The sequence below is a fragment of the Triticum urartu genome, chromosome 2A (assembly GCF_056163025.1).
Source record: "Triticum urartu cultivar PI428250 chromosome 2A, HENAU_Tu73, whole genome shotgun sequence".
NCBI lineage: Eukaryota > Viridiplantae > Streptophyta > Magnoliopsida > Poales > Poaceae > Triticum > Triticum urartu.
This window is the reverse complement of record NC_141874.1, coordinates 649,780,898-649,802,225: the sequence shown is the minus strand read 5'-3', so window position 1 is coordinate 649,802,225 and position 21,328 is coordinate 649,780,898. Positions and strand designations below refer to the sequence as shown.

Here is a 21,328-nt window from a genome sequence, read left to right as displayed (position 1 = left end):
TATGTGATGTATGTCAGAGAGTGAAGGCAGAACATCAAAAGCCAGCAGGATTGTTACAGCCTATGCCGATACCCGAATGAAAGTGGGATAAACTTGGCATGGATTTCATCATCGGATTGCCCAGGACCAAATCAGGATATGATTCTATATGAGTAGTAGTTGATCACTTGACCAAAGTAGCTCACTTTATCCCAGTGAAAACCACCTATACAAGTGCAAAGTTGGCCAAGATATATATGACCAGGATCGTATGTCTGCATGGAGTTCCGAGGATCATCGTATCAGATAGAGGAAACAGTTTACTTCAAAGTTTTGGCATCAGCTGCACCAAACTTTGGGGACAAGGTTGGAGTTCAGTACAACATTCCACCCGCAGACAGATGGACAGACCGAGAGAGTCAACCAGATTCTAGAGGACATGTTGAGGGCCTGTGCGCTAGATTATGGATCTAGTTGGGATGACAATTTGCCCTACGCGGAGTTCTCATACAACAATAGCTACCAAGCCAGTTTGAAGATGGCACCGTTCGAAGCCCTGTATGGACGAAGGTGCAGAACACCGTTGATGTGGGATGAAGTCGGAGACCGACGGTTGTTTGGACCAGATTTGATCAAGGAGTCTGAAGATAAAGTTAAGCTGATCCGAGATAGACTGAAGGTAGCTCAGTCCAGGCAGAAGAGTTATGCAGATTCGAAACGCAAGGAGGTAACCTATGAAATTGGAGACAGAGCATATATGCGAGTATCACCCTTGCGATGAGTGAAACATTTTGGAGTTAAGGGAAAATTAGCCCCGAGATTTGTAGGACCGTATCGTGTTTTGGAACATATGGGAGAAGTTGCCTACAAGTTGGAGTTACCTGAAGGACTGTCAGGAGTTCATGATGTATTTCATGTTTCACAGTTGAAGAAGTGTCATGCTGATACCGCTGATATACCGTTAAGAGATATAGTACCCTTGGAGGCAATTCAGTTGGACAGTGATTTGACATATGAGGAGAAGCCAGTCACGATTCTTGAATTTGCCAGCCGAGTCACCCGCAGCAAGGTTATCAAGTTTTGCAAAGTTCAGTGGAGCCACCATACCGAGGATGAAGCCACCTGGGAACGAGAGGATGATCTTCGCAAAGTACACCCACACCTATTTTCTAGCCAACCCGAATCTCGAGGACGAGATTCATCTTAAGGGGGGTAGGTTTGTAACATCCCAAATTTTCAATTTGGAATGTTATACATAGATCAACCATGCATATCATATTTTACTGCATTTCATTTCGCGATTCTCGAAATCCTAAGCAACTCAAGAACCCTCGGAGAGAGTTGGGGATTTCATTGCTTTCATATTTGAATTTTATCAAATATTGACACGAGGATTTTGGTTTTAATTATTTTTCTCTCTGAAAATATTTCATATTAAAATATATGAGAGGAGATAATATGACTTCCCCAAAATAATTGAAATATTGGAGGAAAAATATTAAAATCAAATATTTAATTTTATTCGGATTTTATTGCCATTTTATTTGCTTTAGAAAAATTGCATGTTTTTCAAAATTGCATTTTATGGCCAAACAAATGTTCATCTCGTTCTAAATATTTTATTTAGACGGTGAAAATTTGTTTTGGTATTTTTTAGATTTTTATTTTATTTTCTAGGATTTATTTAAGTTCCGGCGAAATTATTTTCTAAAAAAAACTCTCAGCACACGGCTTGGCCGAAGCCCAGCCGAGCCGGCCCGCTAGCCCCGCGCCGCTGTCTCCCTCCAGGAGACCGGGAGGCCGCCGCCGCCGCGACCCTGAGTCCGGCCGGGACTCCGCCTCCCCGCGCCGCTTGCCCCTTCCCCAAGCAGCCCCCCTCCATAAATACCCCGCCACCGGACCCCCCACCACCACCAACCCCGCCGCCTGCCCCGCCTGCAGCGCCGCCGCCGCCGCCTTTGCCGCCTCTGCCACGCCGCACCGCCGCCGCCCGCGCACCCCGCCGCCGCAGCCCTGCCTCGCCTGAGGTATACGCCTCGCCGCCGTTTGATTTTTTTTAATTGATCCGATTTTTTAGAAACCCTAGTTCGTTTTTTTAGATCGGTTCACCGGTTTTCTCGGTTTAGTTTATATAGCGGACGTCCGTCCGTACGTTCGTTTTAACAAACGGTTTTCGCTCGTTAGTTACAGACAATGAACGTTCGTTCGTTAGCCTGTTCGTCAGTTTTCTTTTTTTCGGATTTTTCCGTGATTATTTTCGTTCGTGATTTCTGATCCGATTTCTGTTTCAGTTTATCTTTTCGCTCGTTTATCGGAATCAGGCGATTCAAGCGCCTAGATCTTTGTCTCGAAACCCTCTTTCTGTTTAATCAACTTGAACAAGATTTTGGTACTGTAAAATTTGACTTTAGTTCAGATTAGTAAACGGATCTTGTTTCTTTCACAGTTTGAGTTTCGTTGCTCCGTTTGATTTGATTCTTTTCGCAAACTGGAGTTCTTAAGTTGAACTTTCTGGTCAATTCTTCTTATTTGAGTTTTACCCATGCTTCTTTGCTTGATTGCTTATGTATGCTATTGTTTGTTTGCGATAGAATTCCCGGAGTGCGAAGCGTGCTACTACGAGTCCCTAGGTTTTGCGGGTTGTCAGCAAGGCAAGTAACACATTGATCATACTCCTTTCATACCTAGTTTTTATGCATTAGTTCCAATCCTCAAGCATTGCATGATTAGGATGTGATTAACATGTGGGTTGGGAAGTAGTTGATGAGGTAGAACCTATTGCCCTGTTATATTCAAAACTTGGGAGTTACTTCTACGTATTTCTTATATTGCTATGCTATGCTCGTAGACGTGGTTTGGGTGAGTGAATCCATGATAGATGTGAGATTGTTAATTAATGGTTTAACTTAAGGTGGCAACTTTAATACACATCTGGGTGGATTGCTTGCTGGGCACCTGGAGAACCCAGTGTTGTCCTAGGATATCCCGGAGTACCCGTGTGATCATCCTAAGGTCCGCCACCCAGGCTCAAAGGGAACTGAGATATTTTCATGCTAGAAACTTCCGTGTGCAGCCACAAGCTATTATGGGCTCTAGCATAGTTGAGTAGGTCGCATGAGCTCTTGAAGAGGTGGATCAGCAAGTAGAGGGATGTAGGTTTGGTATGGTCTGCCCGGAGTAAAGAGTTAATGTTTCTAAAAGACTGTGCCTCGGTCATCCGTTTCTCAAACACCATGTAGTGCGAGAAATCCAACGGAGGCGATCGAGTCTTGTGGGGAAAAGTGCGCAAACCTCTGCAGAGTGTACAATCTAATCATGGTTAGTCGTGTCCCCAGTGTTGGGAAACGTAGTAATTTCAAAAAAAATCCTACGCACATGCAAGATCATGGTGATGCATAGCAACGAGAGGGAAGAGTGTTGTCTACGTACCCTCGTAGACCAGAAGCGGAAGCGTTAGCACAATGCGGTTAATGTAGTCGTACGTCTTCACGGCCCGACCGATCAAGCACCGAAACTACGGCACCTCCGAGTTCTAGCACACGTTCAGCTCGATGACGATCCCCGGACTCCGATCCAGCAAAGTGTCGGGGATGAGTTCCGTCAGCACGACGGCGTGGTGACGATCTTGATGTTCTACTGTCGCAGGGCTTCGCCTAAGCACCGCTACAATATTATCGAGGATTATGGTGGAGGGGGGCACCGCACACGGCTAAGAGATCAATGATCAATTGTTATGTCTATGGGGTGCCCCCTGCCCTCATATATAAAGGAGTGGAGGAGGAGGCCGGCCAAGGAGGGTGGCGCGTCCTAAGGGGGAGTCCAACTCCCACAGGGAGTAGGACTCCCCTTTTTCCTATTAGGAGTAGGAGAGGGAAGGAAGAGGAAGGAGGGAGGAAGGAAAGGGGGGGTGGCCCCCCTCCCAATTCGGATTGGGCTTGGGGGGGCGCGCCCCCTCCCTTGCTCCTTTACCCTCCTTTCCACTAAGGCCCAATAAGGCCCATATACCTCCCGGGGGGTTCCGATAACCTCCCGGCGATCCGGTATTGTCCCAATCTCACCCGGAACCTTTCCGGTGTCCAAATATAGTCGTCCAATATATCGATCTTTATGTCTCGACCATTTAGAGACTCCTCGTCAAGTCCGTGATCACATCCGGGACTCCAAACAACCTTCGGTACATCAAAATACATAAACTCATAATGAAATTGTCCTCGTAATGTTAAGCGTGCGGACCCTATGGGTTTGAGAACAATGTAGACATGACCGAGACACGTCTCCGGTCAATAACCAATAGCGGAACCTGGATGCTCATATTGGCTCCTACATATTCTACGAAGATCTTTATCGGTCAGACCGCATAACAACATACGTTTGTTCCCTTTGTCATCGGTATGTTACTTGCCCGAGATTCGATCGTCGGTATCTCAATACCTAGTTCAATCTCGTTACCGGCAAGTCTCTTTACTCGTTCCGTAATACATCATCCTGCAACTAACTCATTAGTTGCAATGCTTGCAAGGCTTAAGTGATGTGCATTACCGAGAGGGCCCAGAGATACCTCTCCGACAATCGGAGTGACAAATCCTAATCTCGAAATACGCCAACCCAACAAGTACCTTCGGAGACACCTGTAGAGCACCTTTATAATCACCCAGTTATGTTGTGACGTTTGGTGGCACACAAAGTGTTCCTCCGGTAAACGGGAGTTGCATAATCTCATAGTCATAGGAACATGTATAAGTCATGAAGAAAGCAATAGCAACAAACTAAACGATCAAGTGCTATGCTAACGGAATGGGTCAAGTCAATCACATCATTCTCCTAATGATGTGATCCCATTAATCAAATGACAACTCATGTCTACGGTTAGAAACATAACCATCTTTGATCAACGAGCTAGTCAAGTAGAGGCATACTAGTGACACTCTGTTTGTCTATGTATTCACACATGTATTATGTTTCCGGTTAATACAATTCTAGCATGAATAATAAACATTTATCATGATATAAGGAAATAAATAATAGCTTTATTATTGCCTCTAGGGCATATTTCCTTCAGTCTCCCACTTGCACTAGAGTCAATAATCTAGTTCACATCGCCATGTGATTTAACATCAATAGTTCACATCACCATGTGATTAACACCCATAGTTCACATTGACATGTGACCAACACCCAAAGGGTTTACTAGAGTCAATAATCTAGTTCACATTGCTATGTGATTAACACCCGAAGAGTACTGAGGTGTGATCATGTTTTGCTTGTGAGAGAAGTTTAGTCAACGGGTCTGCCACATTCAGATCCATAAGTATTTTGCAAATTTCTATGTCAACAATGCTCTGCATGGAGCTATTCTAGCTAATTGCTCCCACTTTCAATATGTATCCAGATTGAGACTTAGAGTCATCTGGATCAGTGTCAAAACTTGCATCGACGTAACCCTTTACGACAAACCTTTTGTCACCTCCATAATCGAGAAACATATCCTTATTCCACTAAGGATAATTTTGACCAATGTCCAGTGATCTACTCCTAGATCACTATTGTACTCCCTTGCCAAACTCGGGGCAGGGTATACAATAGGTCTGGTACACAGCATGGCATACTTTATAGAACCTATGGCTAAGGCATAGGGAATGACTTCCATTCTCTCTCTATCTTCTGTCGTGGTCGGGTTTTGAGTCTTACTCAACTTCACACCTTGTAACACAGGCAAGAACTTCTTCCTTGACTGTTCCATTTTGAACTACTTCAAAATCTTGTCAAGGTATGTACTCATTGAAAAACTTATCAAGCATCTTGATCTATCTCTATAGATCATGATGCTCAATATGTAAGCAGCTTCACCGAGGTCTTTCTTTGAAAAACTCCTTTCAATATTCCTTTATGCTTTGCAGAATAATTCTACATTATCTCCGATCAACAATATGTCTTTCACATATACTTATCAGAAATGTTGTAGTGCTCCCACTCACTTTCTTGTAAATACAGGCTTCACCGCAAGTTTGTATAAAACTATATGCTTTGATCAACTTATCAAAGCGTATATTCCAACTCTGAGATGCTTGCACCAGTCCATAGATGGATCACTGGAGCTTGCATATTTTGTTAGTACCTTTAGGATTGACAAAACCTTCTGGTTGCATCATATACAACTCTTCTTTAATAAATCCATTAAGGAATGCAGTTTTGTTTATCCATTTGCCAGATTTCATAAAATGCGGCAATTGCTAACATGATTCGGACAAACTTAAGCATAGATACGAGTGAGAAACTCTCATCGTAGTCAACACCTTGAACTTGTCGAAAACCTTTTTGTGACAATTCTAGCTTTGTAGATAGTAACACTAATATTAGCGTCTGTCTTCCTCTTGAAGATCCATTTAATCTCAATGGCTCGCCGATCATTGGGCAAGTCAATCAAAGTCCATACTTTGTTCTCATACATGGATCTCATCTCAGATTTCATGGCCTCAAGCCATTTCGCGGAATCTGGGCTCATCATCGCTTCCTCATAGTTCGTAGGCTCGTCATGGTCAAGTAACATGACCTCCAGAACAGGATTACCGTACCACTCTGGTGCGGATCTCACTCTGGTTTACCTACGAGGTTCGGTAGTGACTTGACATGAAGTTACATGATCAACATCATTAGCTTCCTCACTAATCGGTGTAGTAGTCACAGGAACAGATTTCTGTGATGAACTACTTTCCAATAAGGGAGCAGGTATAGTTACCTCATCAAGTTCTACTTTCCTCCCACTCACTTCTTTCGAGAGAAACTCCTTTTCTAGAAAGGATCCATTCAAAGCAACGAATATATTGCCTTCGGATCTGTGATAGAAGGTGTACCCAACATTTTCTTTTGGGTATCCTATGAAGTCGTACTTCTCCGATTTGGGTTGGAGCTTATCAGGTTGAATTTTTTTCACATAAGCATTGCAACCTCAAACTTTAAGAAATGACAGCTTAGGTTTCTTGCCAAACCATAGTTCATACGGTGTCGTCTCAACGGATTTAGATGGTGCCCTATTTAACGTGAATGCAGCTGTCTCTAATGCATAACCCCAAAACGATAGTGGTAGATCGGTAAGAGACATCATAGATCGCACCATATCTAATAAAGTACGGTTATGACGTTCGGACACACCATTATGCTGTGGTGTTCCAGGTGGCGTGAGTAGTGAAACTATTTCATATTGTTTTTAACTGAAGGCCAAACTCGTAACTCAAATATTTTACTTCTGCGATCATATCGTAGAAACTTTCATTTATGTTACGATGATTCTCCACTTCACTCTGAAATTCTTTGAACTTTTCAAATGTTTCAGACTTGTGTTTCATCAAGTAGATATACTCATATCTGCTCAAATCATCTGTGAAGATCAGAAAATAATGATACCTGCCACGAGCCTCAATATTCATCGGACCACATACATCAGTATGTATGATTTCCAACAAATCTGTTGCTCGCTCCATTGTTCTGGAGAACGGAGTCTTAGTCATCTTGCCCATGAGGCATGGTTCGCAAGAATCAACTGATTCATAATCAAGTGATTCCAAAAGCCCATCAGCATGGATTTTCTTCATGCGCTTTACACCAATATGACCTAAATGGCAGTGCCACAAATAAATTGCACCATAATTATTAACTTTGCATCTTTTGGTTTTAATATTATGAATATGTGTATCACTACGATCGAGATCCAACGAACCATTTTCATTGGGTGTGTAACCATATAAGGTTTTATTCATGTAAACAGAACAACAATTTATTCTCTTACTTAAATGAATAACCGTATTGCAATAAACATGATCAAATCATATTCATGCTCAACGCAAACACCAAATAACACTTATTTAGGTTCAACACTAATCCCAAAAGTATAGGGAGTGTGCGATGATGATCATATCAATCTTGGAACCACTTCCAACACACATCGTCACTTCACCCTTAACTAGTCTATGTTCATTCTGCAACTCCCGTTTCGAGTTACTACTCTTAGAAACTGAACCAGTATCAAATACCGAGGGGTTGCTACAAACACTAGTAAAATACACATCAATAATCTGTATATCAAATATACCTTTGTTCACTTTGCCATCCTTCTTATCCGCCAAATACTTGGGGCAGTTCCGCTTCCAGTGACCAGTCCCTTTGCAGTAGAAGCACTTAGTCTCAGGCTTAGGACCAGACTTGGGCTTCTTCACTTGAGCAGCAACTTGCTTGCCGTTCTTCTTGAAGTTCCCCTTCTTCCTTTTGCCCTTTTCTTGAAACTAGTGGTCTTGTCTACCATCAACACTTGATATTTTTCTTGATTTCTACCTTTGCCGATTTCAGCATTACGAAGAGCTTGGGAATCATTTCCGTTATCCCTTGCATATCATAGTTCATCACGAAGTTCTACTAACTTGGTGATGGTGACTAGAGAATTCTGTCAATCACTATTTTATCTGGAAGATTAACTCCTACTTGATTCAAGCGATTGTAGTACCCAGACAATCTGAGCACATGCTCACTGCTTGAGCTATTCTCCTCCATCTTTTAGCTATAGAACTTGTTGGAGACTTCATATCTCTCAACTCGGGTATTTGCTTGAAATATTAACTTCAACTCCTGGAACATCTCATATGATCCATGACGTTCAAAACGTCTTTGAAGTCCCGATTCTAAGCCGTTTAAGCATGGTGCACTAAACTATCAAGTAGTCATCATATTGAGCTAGCCAAATGTTCATAACATTTGCATCTGCTCCTGCAATAGGTTTGTCACCTAGCGGTGCATCAAAGACATAATTCTTCTGTGCAGCAATGAGGATAAACCTCAGATCACGGATCCAATCCGCATCATTGCTACTAACATCTTTCAACTTAGTTTTCTCTAGGAACATATCAAAAATAAAACAGGGGAGCTAAACGCGAGCTATTGATCTACAACATAGATATGCTAATACTACCAGGACTAAGTTCATGATAAATTAAAGTTCAATTAATCATATTACTTAAGAACTCCCACTTAGAAAGACATCCCTCTAATCTTCTAAGTGATCACGTGATCCAAATCAACTAAACCATAACCGATCATCACATGAAATGGAGTAGTTTTCAATGGTGAACATCACTATGTTGATCATATCTACTATATGATTCACGCTCGACCTTTCGGTCTCAGTGTTCCGAGGCCATATCTGTATATGCTAGGCTCGTCAAGTTTAACCTGAGTATTCTGCGTGTGCAAAACTGGCTTGCACCTGTTGTAGATGGACGTAGAGCTTATCACACCCGATCATCACGTGGTGTTTGGGCACGACGAACTTTGGCAACGGTGCATACTCAGGGAGAACACTTTTATCTTGAAATTTAGTGAGAGATCATCTTATAATGCTACTGTCAATCAAAGCAAGATAAGATGCATAAAAGATAAACATCACATGCAATCAATATAAGTGATATGATATGGCCATCATCATCTCGTGCTTGTGATCTCCATCTCCGAAGCATCGTCATGATCACCATCATCACCGGCGCGACACCTTGATCTCCATTGTAGCATCGTTGTCGTCTCGCCAATCTTATGCTTCCACGACTATCGCTACCGCTTAGTGATAAAGTAAAGCATTACAGCGCGATTGCATTGCATACAATAAAGCGACAACCATATGGCTCCTGCCAGTTGCCGATAACTCGGTTAAAAAACATGATCATCTCATACAATAAAATTTAGCATCATGTCTTGACCATATCAGATCACAACATGCCCTGCAAAAACAAGTTAGACGTCCTCTACTTTGTTGTTGCAAGTTTTACGTGGCTGCTACGGGCTTAGCAAGAAGCGTTCTTACCTACGCATCAAAACCACAACGATAGTTTGTCAAGTTGGTGCTATTTTAACCTTCGCAAGGACCGGGCGTAGCCACACTTGGTTCAACTAAAGTTGGAGAAACTGACACCCGCCAGCCACCTGTGTGCAAAGCACGTCGGTAGAACCAGTCTCGCGTAAGCGTACGCGTAATGTCGGTCCGGGCCGCTTCATCCAACAATACTGCCGAACCAAAGTATGACATGCTGGTAAGAAGTATGACTTATATCGCCCACAACTCACTTGTGTTCTACTCGTGCATAACATCAACGCATAAAACCTAGGCTCGGATGCCACTGTTGGGAAACGTAGTAATTTCAAAAAAATTCCTACGCACACGCAAGATCATGGCGATGCATAGCAACGAGAGGGAAGAGTGTTGTCTACGTACCCTCGTAGACCAGAAGCGGAAGCGTTAGCACAACGCGGTTGATGTAGTCGTACGTCTTCACGGCCCGACTGATCAAGCACCGAAACTATGGCACCTCCGAGTTCTAGCACACGTTCAGCTCGATGACGATCCCCGGACTCCGATCCAGCAAAGTGTCGGGGATGAGTTCCGTCAGCATGACGGCGTGGTGACGATCTTGATGTTCTACCGTCGCAGGGCTTCGCCTAAGCACCGCTACAATATTATCGAGGATTATGGTGGAGGGGGGCACCGCACACGGATAAGAGATCAATGATCAATTGTTATGTCTATGCGGTGCCCCCTGCCCCCGTATATAAAGGAGTGGAGGAGGAGGCCGGCCAAGGAGGGTGGCACGCCCTAAGGGGGAGTCCAACTCCCACAGGGAGTAGGACTCCCCTTTTTCCTATTAGGAGTAGGAGAGGGAAGGAAGAGGAAGGAGGGAGGAAGGAAAGGGGGGGCCGGCCCCCTCCCAATTCGGATTGGGCTTGGGGAGGCGCCCCCTCCCTTGCTCCTTTCCCCTCCTTTCCACTAAGGCCCAATAAGGCCCATATACCTCCCGGGGGGTTCCGATAACCTCCCGGTGATCCGGTATTGTCCCAATTTCACCCGGAACCTTTCCGGTGTCCAAATATAGTCGTCCAATATATCGATCTTTATGTCTCGACCATTTCGAGACTCCTCGTCAAGTCCGTGATCACATCTGGGACTCCGAACAACCTTCGGTACATCAAAATATATAAACTCATAATGAAACTGTCATCGTAACGTTAAGCGTGCGGACCCTACGGGTTCGAGAACAATGTAGACATGACCGAGACACGTCTCCGGTCAATAACCAATAGCAGAACCTGGATGCTCATATTGGCTCCTACATATTCTACGAAGATCTTTATCGGTCAGACCGCATAACAACATACGTTTGTTCCCTTTGTCATCGGTATGTTATTTGCCCGAGATTCGATCGTCGGTATCTCAATACCTAGTTCAATCTCGTTACCGGCAAGTCTCTTTACTCGTTCAGTAATACATCATCCTGCAACTAACTCATTAGTTGCAATGCTTGCAAGGCTTAAGTGATGTGCATTATCGAGAGGGCCCAGAGATACCTCTCCGACAATCGGAGTGACAAATCCTAATCTCGAAATACGCCAACCCAACAAGTACCTTCGGAGACACCTGTAGAGCACCTTTATAATCACCCAGTTACGTTGTAACGTTTGGTGGCACACAAAGTGTTCCTCCGGTAAACAGGAGTTACATAATCTCATAGTCATAGGAACATGTATAAGTCATGAAGAAAGCAATAGCAACAAACTAAACGATCAAGTGCTATGCTAACGGAATGGGTCAATTCAATCACATCATTCTCCTAATGATGTGATCCCGTTAATCAAATGACAACTCATGTCTATGGTTAGGAAACATAACCATCTTTGATCAATGAGCTAGTCAAGTAGAGGCATACTAGTGACACTCTATTTGTCTATGTATTCACACATGTATTATGTTTCCGGTTAATACAATTCTAGCATGAATAATAAACATTTATCATGATATAAGGAAATAAATAATAGCTTTATTATTGCCTCTAGGGCATATCTCCTTCACCCAGTTATGGACAAATCTTGAGTATCTAGTACTTGGAGTATCCGAAGTATCTCATCACTATTAATTAATATTGTTGGGTTGATTATTACTTTAATTGGGATTGAGTTGGAGGAACCTTCTCAATGATGTTTCAACTACCATGATAGTTAAATAAAATTTATTCCTTTGTTGTAGGAAAAAATTGGCTTTTCACAAAAACTATAACCGCTTTCCACCAGCCAAATATGCATGTAGTGATAGCATTATTCTGTTCTTGCTCTACTGTGTTATATTGCCAGCATATTCCATGTGTTGACCCGTTTTCGGGCTGCAACGTATTATGTTGCAGACTTTTCAGATGAGGAGTAAGGTTCGTTAGGTCGTTGTCGTGCAGCTCAGCTATGTCGTTGGAGTTGATGGACTCACTTTATCTTCCAAGCCTTCCGTTGTTTTCGTATTAGATGGCCCTAAGCCATATTTATTGTAATAAGTTCTCTTTTGAGACATTCGATGTAATAAGTGTGTGATTGCTACTCTGTTATAAATCCTTTGAGTATTGTGTGTGTCAGCATTAGCGATCCAGGGATGACACTGAAGCACAGAGACTTGACCATTTGAGGTCGGGTCGCTACACCTCAAAAGCTTTGCTCAAAGACCAGCTGATGGCACTAAAGGTGGCATCCTGTTATTATGGGACAATGAAGCCGTTACCGTCACCAATGTACAAACTAGGGCTTACTTCCTCTCCGCGACTGTGAATCTCAACAACTCCACTGATAACAAAACTTTCAAGCTAACTACAGTCTATGGCCCCACTCGCAGCAACCATAAGGAGGCTTTCTTCCAGGAACTCACCTCGCAAAAGCCAGCCTCGGGGACCAAATGGCTGGTCAACGGAGACTTTAATCAAATATACTGGGCTAGAGACAAGAATCGTACGAATGTGGACCGAAGCCGGCTCGTGCGTTTCCGAAACACCTTAAACGATTGCTAGCTCAAGGAGATTCACCTTCAAAATAGAAGATTCACTTGGAGTAATGAACAAAATGATCTGACTTTGAGCAAGCTTGACAGTTTCTTTTGCAATGAAGATTGGGACGTCAATTTCTCTACTCACATTCTTCATGCCCTCTCATCGTCGCTATCCGAACACTGCCCTCTTTTACTTGCTAACGATGATGGGCCCAGGAGACCAAAGTCCTTCCGCTTCAAAAACTACTGGATCAAAATGCCATGCTTCCATAAGGTGGTGAGCGACGCTTGGAGTGAGGAATCAAGGCATGACGAGCCCTACCAAAGGCTCATCCACAAGCTCAAGAAGACAAGCCAGAAATTGCGCAAATGGAGCAACACCCTTTTTGCCAACTCCAAGGTCTAGCTCCACATGGCCCTTGAAGTCGTCCTCCACTTTGACTTAGCGCAAGAGGAGAGATCTCTCAGTCCTGAAGAAAGTGACATCCGCAAAAGGATTAAGAGAAAGATTATTAGATTAGCCGTGGAGAAGGCTAGGAAGCGTCAAAATTCCAGAATCACTAACCTCAAGGAAGGAGATGCCAACACTCGTTACTTCCATCTGCGTGTCAACCATAGAAGGAGAAAAAATTTCATTCATCGCCTCAAGCACAAAAACGGTTGGGTCACTGAGCATGAGCACAAGAAAAAATTATCCACAACCACTTCAAGAACATTGCAAAAAATGCCCTTCAAGTGACATCAGCATCAATTGGGGGAGCATTCCTACGCCGAATTGTGACCTTCATGAGTTGGGAGAGGCCTTCATCGAAGAGGAAGCAAAGAGAGTTGTGTTTTCCATGCCAAGCGACAAGGCACCGGGTCCTGATGGATTCACATGTACCTTTCTCAAGGCATGTTGGGACACCATCAAGCCAGATATCATGCTTGCCATCAACCATTTCTCTGATCTCGATGCTGCTCACTTTCATTGGTTGAACTCCGCCGACATTGCTCCCATTCCGAAGAAGGAGGGTGCCCAGGACATCGCCGACTTCCGACCCATCAGTCTTATCCATGCCATCGCTAAGTTAATTGCCAAGATGATGTCCAACCGGCTTGCCCCGCACATGAATGATCTTGTCTCGCACGCCTAAAGTGCGTTCATTAAAAGAAGATGCATCCACGACAACTTCATGTATGTGCGCAACCTCGCGAGATGCTTCCACCGTAGGAAAACCCCGGCATTGCTCTTCAAACTTGACATCAAAAAATCCTTCGACTCGATGCGGTGGGACTTCCTCCTCGACCTGCTTCGACACCTTGGTTTCCCGCCCCGCTTCAGAGGTTGGGTTTCCACACTATTGACCTCGGCTTCGTCGCGTGTTCTTCTCAATGGCGTGCCCGGCGACCCCATCAAGCTTGGCCGTGGGTTAAGGCAAGGGGACCCTCTATCACCCTTGTTATTTGTGCTTGCCATCGACCCGCTGCACCATATCCTTGCAAAGAGCACAACTTAGGGAAATCCTCATCCGCTAGGTGGAAATGCTATGCCTATCCGTGCTTCGCTTTACACGGATGACGCCGCTGTTTTTCTTGCGCCTATTAAGGAGGACATCCAGTTTCTCGCCAACACTCTCAAGCACTTTGGGGAAGTCACCGGTCTGGTCACAAACTGTTCCAAAAGCTTTGTTGCCCCAATCCATTGCGAAAATGTGGATCTCCCGGATATCCTCCAATCCTTCCCGGCCATGCGATGCTCCTTTCCAATGAAATACCTTGGGTTGCCTTTGTCTGTCAAGAGACTGAAGAGAATTCACTACCAGCCCCTTGAGGACAAGGTTGCGGGCCAACTCACTCCTTGGGTGGGGAGGCATGTTGCCTCAGCGGGTCGCGCTGTCTTGGTAAAGTCGGTCCTCACAGCAATTGCGGTCTACTACATGACGGCGTTAGATTTACCGGTGGAGGTCAAGAAGAAAATTGATGCCCTCAGATGTGCTTTCCTTTGGGCAGGTTGTGATAAGGTCATTGGTGGAAAATGCAAGATAAATTGGGAGTAAGTGTGCAAGTCCAAGATGCATGGAGGTCTTGGAATCCTAAACCTTGACAAATTTGCCACTACCCTTCGCCTTCGGTGGCTGTGGGACGAGTGGCTTCACCCAGATAAGCCATGGGTTGGCTTGGGAACCCCTTGTGATGACAATGACGGAGATATCTTTGCCGGGGCTACCAAGGTCCAAGTTGGGGATGGAGCGCGTGCCAAGTTTTGGGAGTCTCCTTGGCTTGATGGGATTAGGCCCAAGGACATAGCTCCCAAAATCTATGACTTGTCGAAGAAGAAGAATTGCTCGGTTAGGTTGGCTCTGCACGATAACTTCTGGACTTCCCAGGTGGACATTCTTCAAGACATCACAGTTCAACACCTCTCTGAGTTTGTCTCCCTTTGGGAGAGGGTCTCACATGTCCACCTTGACGTCAACACGCCGGACACTATCACTTGGAAGTTCACTACTACGGCCACTACTCGGCGGCGGCGGCCTATAAGGCGCAGTTCTATGGCCATACTGACACGGCCATGATTCCGACCATTTGGAAGATTTGGGTGCCTCCTAAATGCAAGTTCTTCGCATGGCTGGCAATCAACAATAGAATTTGGACAGCAGACAGGCTTCAGCGTCGTGGGTGGCCAAACTGTAACCTTTGTCCACTATGCAAGCAAGTTCAGGAGTCGGCGGTCCACCTTCTATTTCAGTGCCGATACACTATCAGAGTTTGGCATATGATCAAAGATTGGCTTGGTCTCCATAATGTGCATCCTTCCGATTGGAGTGACACAACTTTCATTAAAGAATGGTGGAGCTACAATGCTAACAAGGCCTAATCGCAAAGGCCGCTTGCTTCCTTGATGCTGCTAATCTCTTGGAAGTTATGGAAAGAGAGGAATGCACGAGTCTTTTGTAATAATGTCATTCCGATGGAAGTCGTCATTGCTAGGATTAAAGAGGAGACCTCACTTTGGAGCATTGCGGGAGCAAGGCATTTAAATAACATAATGCTGCGAGAGTGATTGTTGTAATTCGGCCTTTGGCCTTAACCTCTAAAATTTCTCTCTTAATCAATGAAAATGGCAAATCTTTTGCCTAGTTTCAAAAAAAAAATAGCACTGAATTAGTTCAGTACTATTGTTTCCGGTTCCAAACACGGACAAGCAATACAACAGACTGGGAAGGGAAATAGCATGGTGCAAGCTCTGCCCCCACCCAAAACCAAGAAGCAACAACACAGCACAACTGCTTCTAGCAGCAGCACATTTAACTTCAAAATGGCATAGTTCAACTACTAAATTGAGCGTCCACATATGGTTTCAAGTACCAATTCCAGATTATGTGAAACATCACATGAGATTTAGATTTTCGAGGAAATTACTCAGAGCTCACTCAAGCAGCAGCACATTTAACTTCAACATGGCGTAGTTAAATTACTAAATGTCCACATATGGTTTCAAGTTCCGATTCCAGATTACATGAAACATCACATGAGATTTCGACGGTAGTTAATCAGAGCACACTCAAGCAGGCCCATTCTTGAATATCAGGTCACACTTCCAAGCACAGTTCTCCAGAAATTGCGGCAAGATGCCAACCTTATGCACGAGGAGATACTGCAACAAATAACTCTTAATGCAAGAGTCATGGTGTGAACTCACACAGCATCGGCATTGTGCCACCCCTTTGTGCACGGAGGTATCTCCATAAATTCGTCAAACTCCTTGACGTGGACATCGCAACACTTCCACTGCAAAGAGAAAGTACATGGAGGTAAGAATCAGGGTGCACATAAATGAACACAAATTTAATTAGAGAGAAAATACGTACCCCTCTATTCCTGTCATGGAAAACCGCAGGACCTGGATGGTATTCACATGCAGCATCATGGTTATCCTTCTCCTTGTAGGTTTTACCACATCCTTTATTCTTACAAACCCTAGGCTCATTTATATTAACAACTTTTTTCCTGGGCTGTGGAACTGAGCATTTTTCGACAGGTTCCGTATTTGTACCATTTACAGCAACTGGTTTTTGTGCCTTCGGCTGTGATCCTAAAAATACATTGATGAATGGTTCATACACTAAATTTTTCAACAAAGAGAAAACATCAACCAATTTTTTGAAGTTATGCATTGTCACATTGAAGCAAAGAGTTCAAAGACACAAACTCACCATGGTCGGAGCAAAAGAAACCCTGACGGCACCTGGAGCAGGCCTCGGTTTCCACACCCTGCTTAGAAGACTGGATTGGAGCTAACTTTGGTGGGGTTGCCTTTGAGTTAAGAGAAACAGCTTTTGTGACTGGTTTCTCAGTTGTATGCTTCCCTGTGGCGCATCTACACCACGGTAGAGAATGCGGTCAGTTATGTCTAGTTTACCCAAATATAACAGGTCATGGGTGTTGATATTTAAAGCAAGGACGGTCTGGTCTAGAATGAGAGAAGGCAATGGTTAAAGCTGGAACATTGAATTACAAAAATAGTACTGTAAGAACCAAGACATAAGGCATCGTTTTCAGGTTTATTTGCCAGCAAATTGGAGCCATATCACTGGAGCTCCCTGAAAAGTGGAATAACTTTCTTTAGCCAATTCAGGCTGATCTAATAGAGGATGGTGAAGTAGCCAAAGCACTAACATACAAATATCTTCTGTACATTATGCTGCGCTTACTCAGTAAAATGAACCAACAAGATAACTGAGAACCTGTTCAGTCTAAACTCTGAACTGCAAGCATATGTTTATTCGGCCATGTAGCGCTGTAGCGCAATGGTATTGACTGGGCCAAACAAGTTAAATTACAGTACTTGCCAAAGACCAATTATAACATGACATCAAGAAGAAAACTGTACTAGACTTCGAGTGAATCCAAATAAATGCATACAGGGTTCTCCTTATCAGACAAGTAGTAGTACCTTACAGAAACAAACGACGTGGATTTAAAAAGGTATGTTGACAAGTGACCCCCCCACGTTCAATCAAGCTATAAATTAGATAAGTCTGAGTCCTAGGCAATAAATGAAGAAGGAAATGAGAATGGTTGATCATAGTGCTAATCCCTAATCGGTGACCAAAGAAATCTCCAACGCCCATCTGTTCCATCACAAATCAGACATAGGTGGTGCAAATCTAACTTTCTAATTGCAATGCATAGAGAGCTGGACTCGCTAATAATTTAGATTATCTGCAAACATAATTTGTATCTATGACACCATGCATAACAAGAAATACGTAACTATTCTGCCACTGCCTGTCATGGGAGGAGAGAGGATCCATACCCAGGAATAGCCAAAAATAAGCTAAAATCATGGCTTCTTTGCTTGCAACAGCTCCACTCTTTCATGCCATCATGAAACATAGGCTGAAAATAATATATTAAAGAACCTATGGTTTATCAAAAACAGAAATAATCCCACAAGTGTAGCAAACGAACTTACTCCCTGCAACAAAACAAAAAAGGGGGAGAGCTGTTAATAGCTAAAAATATGGAAATGGATGCTGTAAATTTGTAATTTTCTGAAACACTTCACAAAAACAAAAAGGAAAGGATTTTCCCTGGTCAGAAAGATAGAAATGCATGCTAAGTTATTATCATGTCCTAATTGATTCATAACTTATTTTTCCAATATGTAACTATTCAATCTCAGATCTATAACTGGTATCCTGAACGCGCCTTATTAGTGTACTTTCAAAAATGTTTAAGATCAAATACAGTAGTTCAACTGGTGAATATCACAATCGAATTTGGGATTGCCTACAGAGTAGTGCTTATTGTTGAGCAGTTCTCGTATTTTTTGAAAAGACAAAAACAGAATTATATGAAGATTCCTTAGTGCCAGTTACTTCTTGTATTGGTATCAAACATCTGCATCAGTGAAATAGGTGTTTAAATAGCTATTTTTTCCTGGAGTAAATTTCGTACAACTACATGTTCAGTGTAGAAACTATCACGAAATTACGAATTTAAATAAACTTCACACGCAGATGTATGGACCCATTGTATAATACAACTAAAGATTTGACCAACTTCAAAAGGAGAATTACTTAAAGCTTCCTTGGCACCAGTTACTTAATGCATTGGTATCAAACATTGCAGAATAACTAGAGTAACAGTGAAATAAGTGTTTAAATTGCTATTTTCCTGCAGTAAATTTAGCAAAACTACATGTTCAAAATTACGTATTTAAAGAAACTTCACACACAGATTTATGGACCATCTGTATAATAAAGCTACAGATTTGACCAACTTCAAGTAACTGCAGATTTAGTGACCAATTTGGCAATTACACCACAAAACTACATGGTGTTTGCTCGAATCTGTAGTTGTAATATCTGTTCTTCAATCTGTAGCTTAGTGATAGATCCTATATTAAACTTGTAGCTTTCTGGAATTCACTCTTTCCTAGCAGATTGCTTTGTACTCCCTCCGGTCCTTTTTACCCCGCGTATTAGATTTCTGTCAAGTCAAACTCAACCAAGTTTGACCAAATTTATATTAAAAAATATAAACATGTACAGTACCAACTATATATACTATGAGGCCTCATTCGGTTTGGAGGATTTTCGTAGGAAAAACATAGGAATAAGGATTCCAGAGGAAAATTTCCTATGTATGCATTCGGTTTGTAGGAAATGCGTGCAGGAATTTCGTAGGAATACTACTCATTTCCCGTGTTTTTGGAGGAAACTACACATCCACTCAAAGCTCATTTTACGCGTAGGAACGAGGCAAGTCAATTCCTTAGGATGGCAAGTGCCATCCTATCATATTCCTATACTACTCCTAATTCCTACGTTTTGATTTCCTCCAAACCGAATGAGCCCTGAAACTACATTTCATAATGAATCTAACATTATTGATTTGGTATTGTTAATGTTGATACTGTTTTCTATAAGTTTGGTCAAAGTAAAGATACTTTGACTTCGGACAAATCTTATATGCAAACTAAAAAGGACCGGAGGGAGTAGAACATAAATGCAAGATCACACTTCAATCATAACATCAAACCAAGCACAGGTCCCTTCACCCCTTCCCATTTTTGTTTTGTTTAGGGTGCCAAGTTTTTATATGTCCTAAAAGGCTAAAATAAATGAGCAGGTGACCAAACTCTAAAAAAACATAATATAACATGGTAGTCAACAGGGAACTTCCAGGTCTGTCTGCAAGCCACAAAACAATGTTCCCCAAAAGTGCGCCTGCATTTACTTGTAGCCTATTTCGTCAATGCAATCAACCGCCGCTTCTCGCTGACTGAATAATGCGATTAGCTTGAACATGCTACCAATTTACCACCATATGGGTCGATTCAATGTTGATGCCAACAACATAATAAGAGTACATGCTTAGTTGACTGTCTCCAAGATTTGGGTAGATTACAATTTCTGCGACACAGCAGCTATCCCGATTGGTGCCATCCGTGGGCGTAGAGGATCTACACCTTCGACACCCGACTACACCCAGATCCTAACAGCATACGAGTACCAAAGCGAGATCCGAGAAGCGAGCTTGGGGGCTACCAGGAAGGCTTCCACCTCCATGATCTACAGGGGCTCGAAGGAGCGAGACGATGCAATTTTTTCGAGCGAGGGGATGGGGAAGAGGGAGCTTACGGAGGGGTGGTAGTGGCAGGAGCCGTCGGGGTTGTCGTCGTCGGTGAACATGGCGTCGCAGCCTATGCGCTGGCACCGCATGGGCGCGGGCGCCGGCGCGGCGGCGCTCGTCTCCGTCTCCGCCGACATCGCGATGCGTTTCTCTCTCGAGATTTCTGCCTTGTCCCCCTCTCGCTCTTGGGTGGACCCTGTTTCGGCGCACGGAAGAAAGACGACGGGGGCAGGCTGCGGCAGCCGGCAAGGTATCTCGAGTTTCTCGACTCTTCCGGACCGACCCGGAGACTAACCCCTGGCCGAAGGTGGCTTTGGCCCGCAGAAAACCGCTCGCTAGTTGAGGAAACATTTTTTTTAGCATTAAAACTTTATCCATTAAAGTCCGGGACAACGTCCCAAGTTTCAGACTTGCTAAGACTAAAGCTATGCTTTGCTAAGCCATCCGCTACCATTCTCTGCTACAATGAGTAAAACTGATGCTTTTAAATTCCATGGCCATAAGAGAGCATTCTACTACTATTGAAACATCAATTCACATGTATGTGTTTGGGTCCGATATAGCCTCCAAAGCAGTCGTACAGTCAGACTCCAAAATAAGCTTAGTGCATTCTGCAAGGATCAGACCACAGCTGATAGTTGACAATTCCGCAAAGCTTGCACTAGACACATGCGGTATTGCACAAGTAGTTGCAGCCAAGCACTAGTTGAGGAAACATAGGTACATTCGGAAATATTTTTAATCTATTTCAGTTTTGATTTTTTTATATTAATTTGGTTACCGACAAAAGAAAATACCTCCCGAACCCCAATACAAATATGACGGGGAGGGGCTTTAATGGTTCACTAGGACGAAGCCTCTTGCCCGAACGAAAACAATTTTTCCTTTTGAGAC

At 43.4% G+C, this 21,328-nt stretch overlaps 1 protein-coding gene across 2 annotated transcripts; it reads right to left on the bottom strand.

Moving 5' to 3' along the window:
- Nucleotides 1–16,239: 16,239 nt before the first annotated feature.
- PBS2 (cysteine and histidine-rich domain-containing protein RAR1) lies at nt 16,240–20,669 on the bottom strand. 2 transcript variants are annotated; one of them, XM_048702867.2, is made up of 6 exons: nt 20,443–20,669; nt 19,254–19,256; nt 18,111–18,193; nt 17,008–17,171; nt 16,663–16,886; nt 16,240–16,582 (listed from the first exon to the last, which is right to left on the bottom strand). In XM_048702867.2, the coding sequence occupies exons 1-6, from the start codon at nt 20,569–20,571 to the stop codon at nt 16,490–16,492; spliced, it is 696 nt and encodes a 231-aa protein (XP_048558824.2). In that variant the 5' UTR covers nt 20,572–20,669; the 3' UTR covers nt 16,240–16,489. The 2 variants fall into 2 exon arrangements, with proteins under 2 accessions (XP_048558824.2, XP_048558825.1); XM_048702868.2 differs by lacking the exon at nt 19,254–19,256 and having other exon boundaries at nt 18,111–18,272; nt 20,443–20,582.
- Nucleotides 20,670–21,328: the final 659 nt, after the last annotated feature.

Excerpts from the sequence above, each read along its gene's own strand:
- PBS2 (XM_048702867.2), bottom strand. The coding sequence starts at position 20,571 with ATGTCGGCGGAGACGGAGACGAGCGCCGCCGCGCCGGCGCCCGCGCCC. Across the intron at positions 17,172-18,110 it reads TTATTTTTGGCTATTCCTGG|ATGCGCCACAGGGAAGCATA; the intron begins GTATGGATCCTC and ends ACCGTGGTGTAG. Across the intron at positions 16,887-17,007 it reads TTTCTTTTGCTCCGACCATG|GATCACAGCCGAAGGCACAA; the intron begins GTGAGTTTGTGT and ends ATGTATTTTTAG.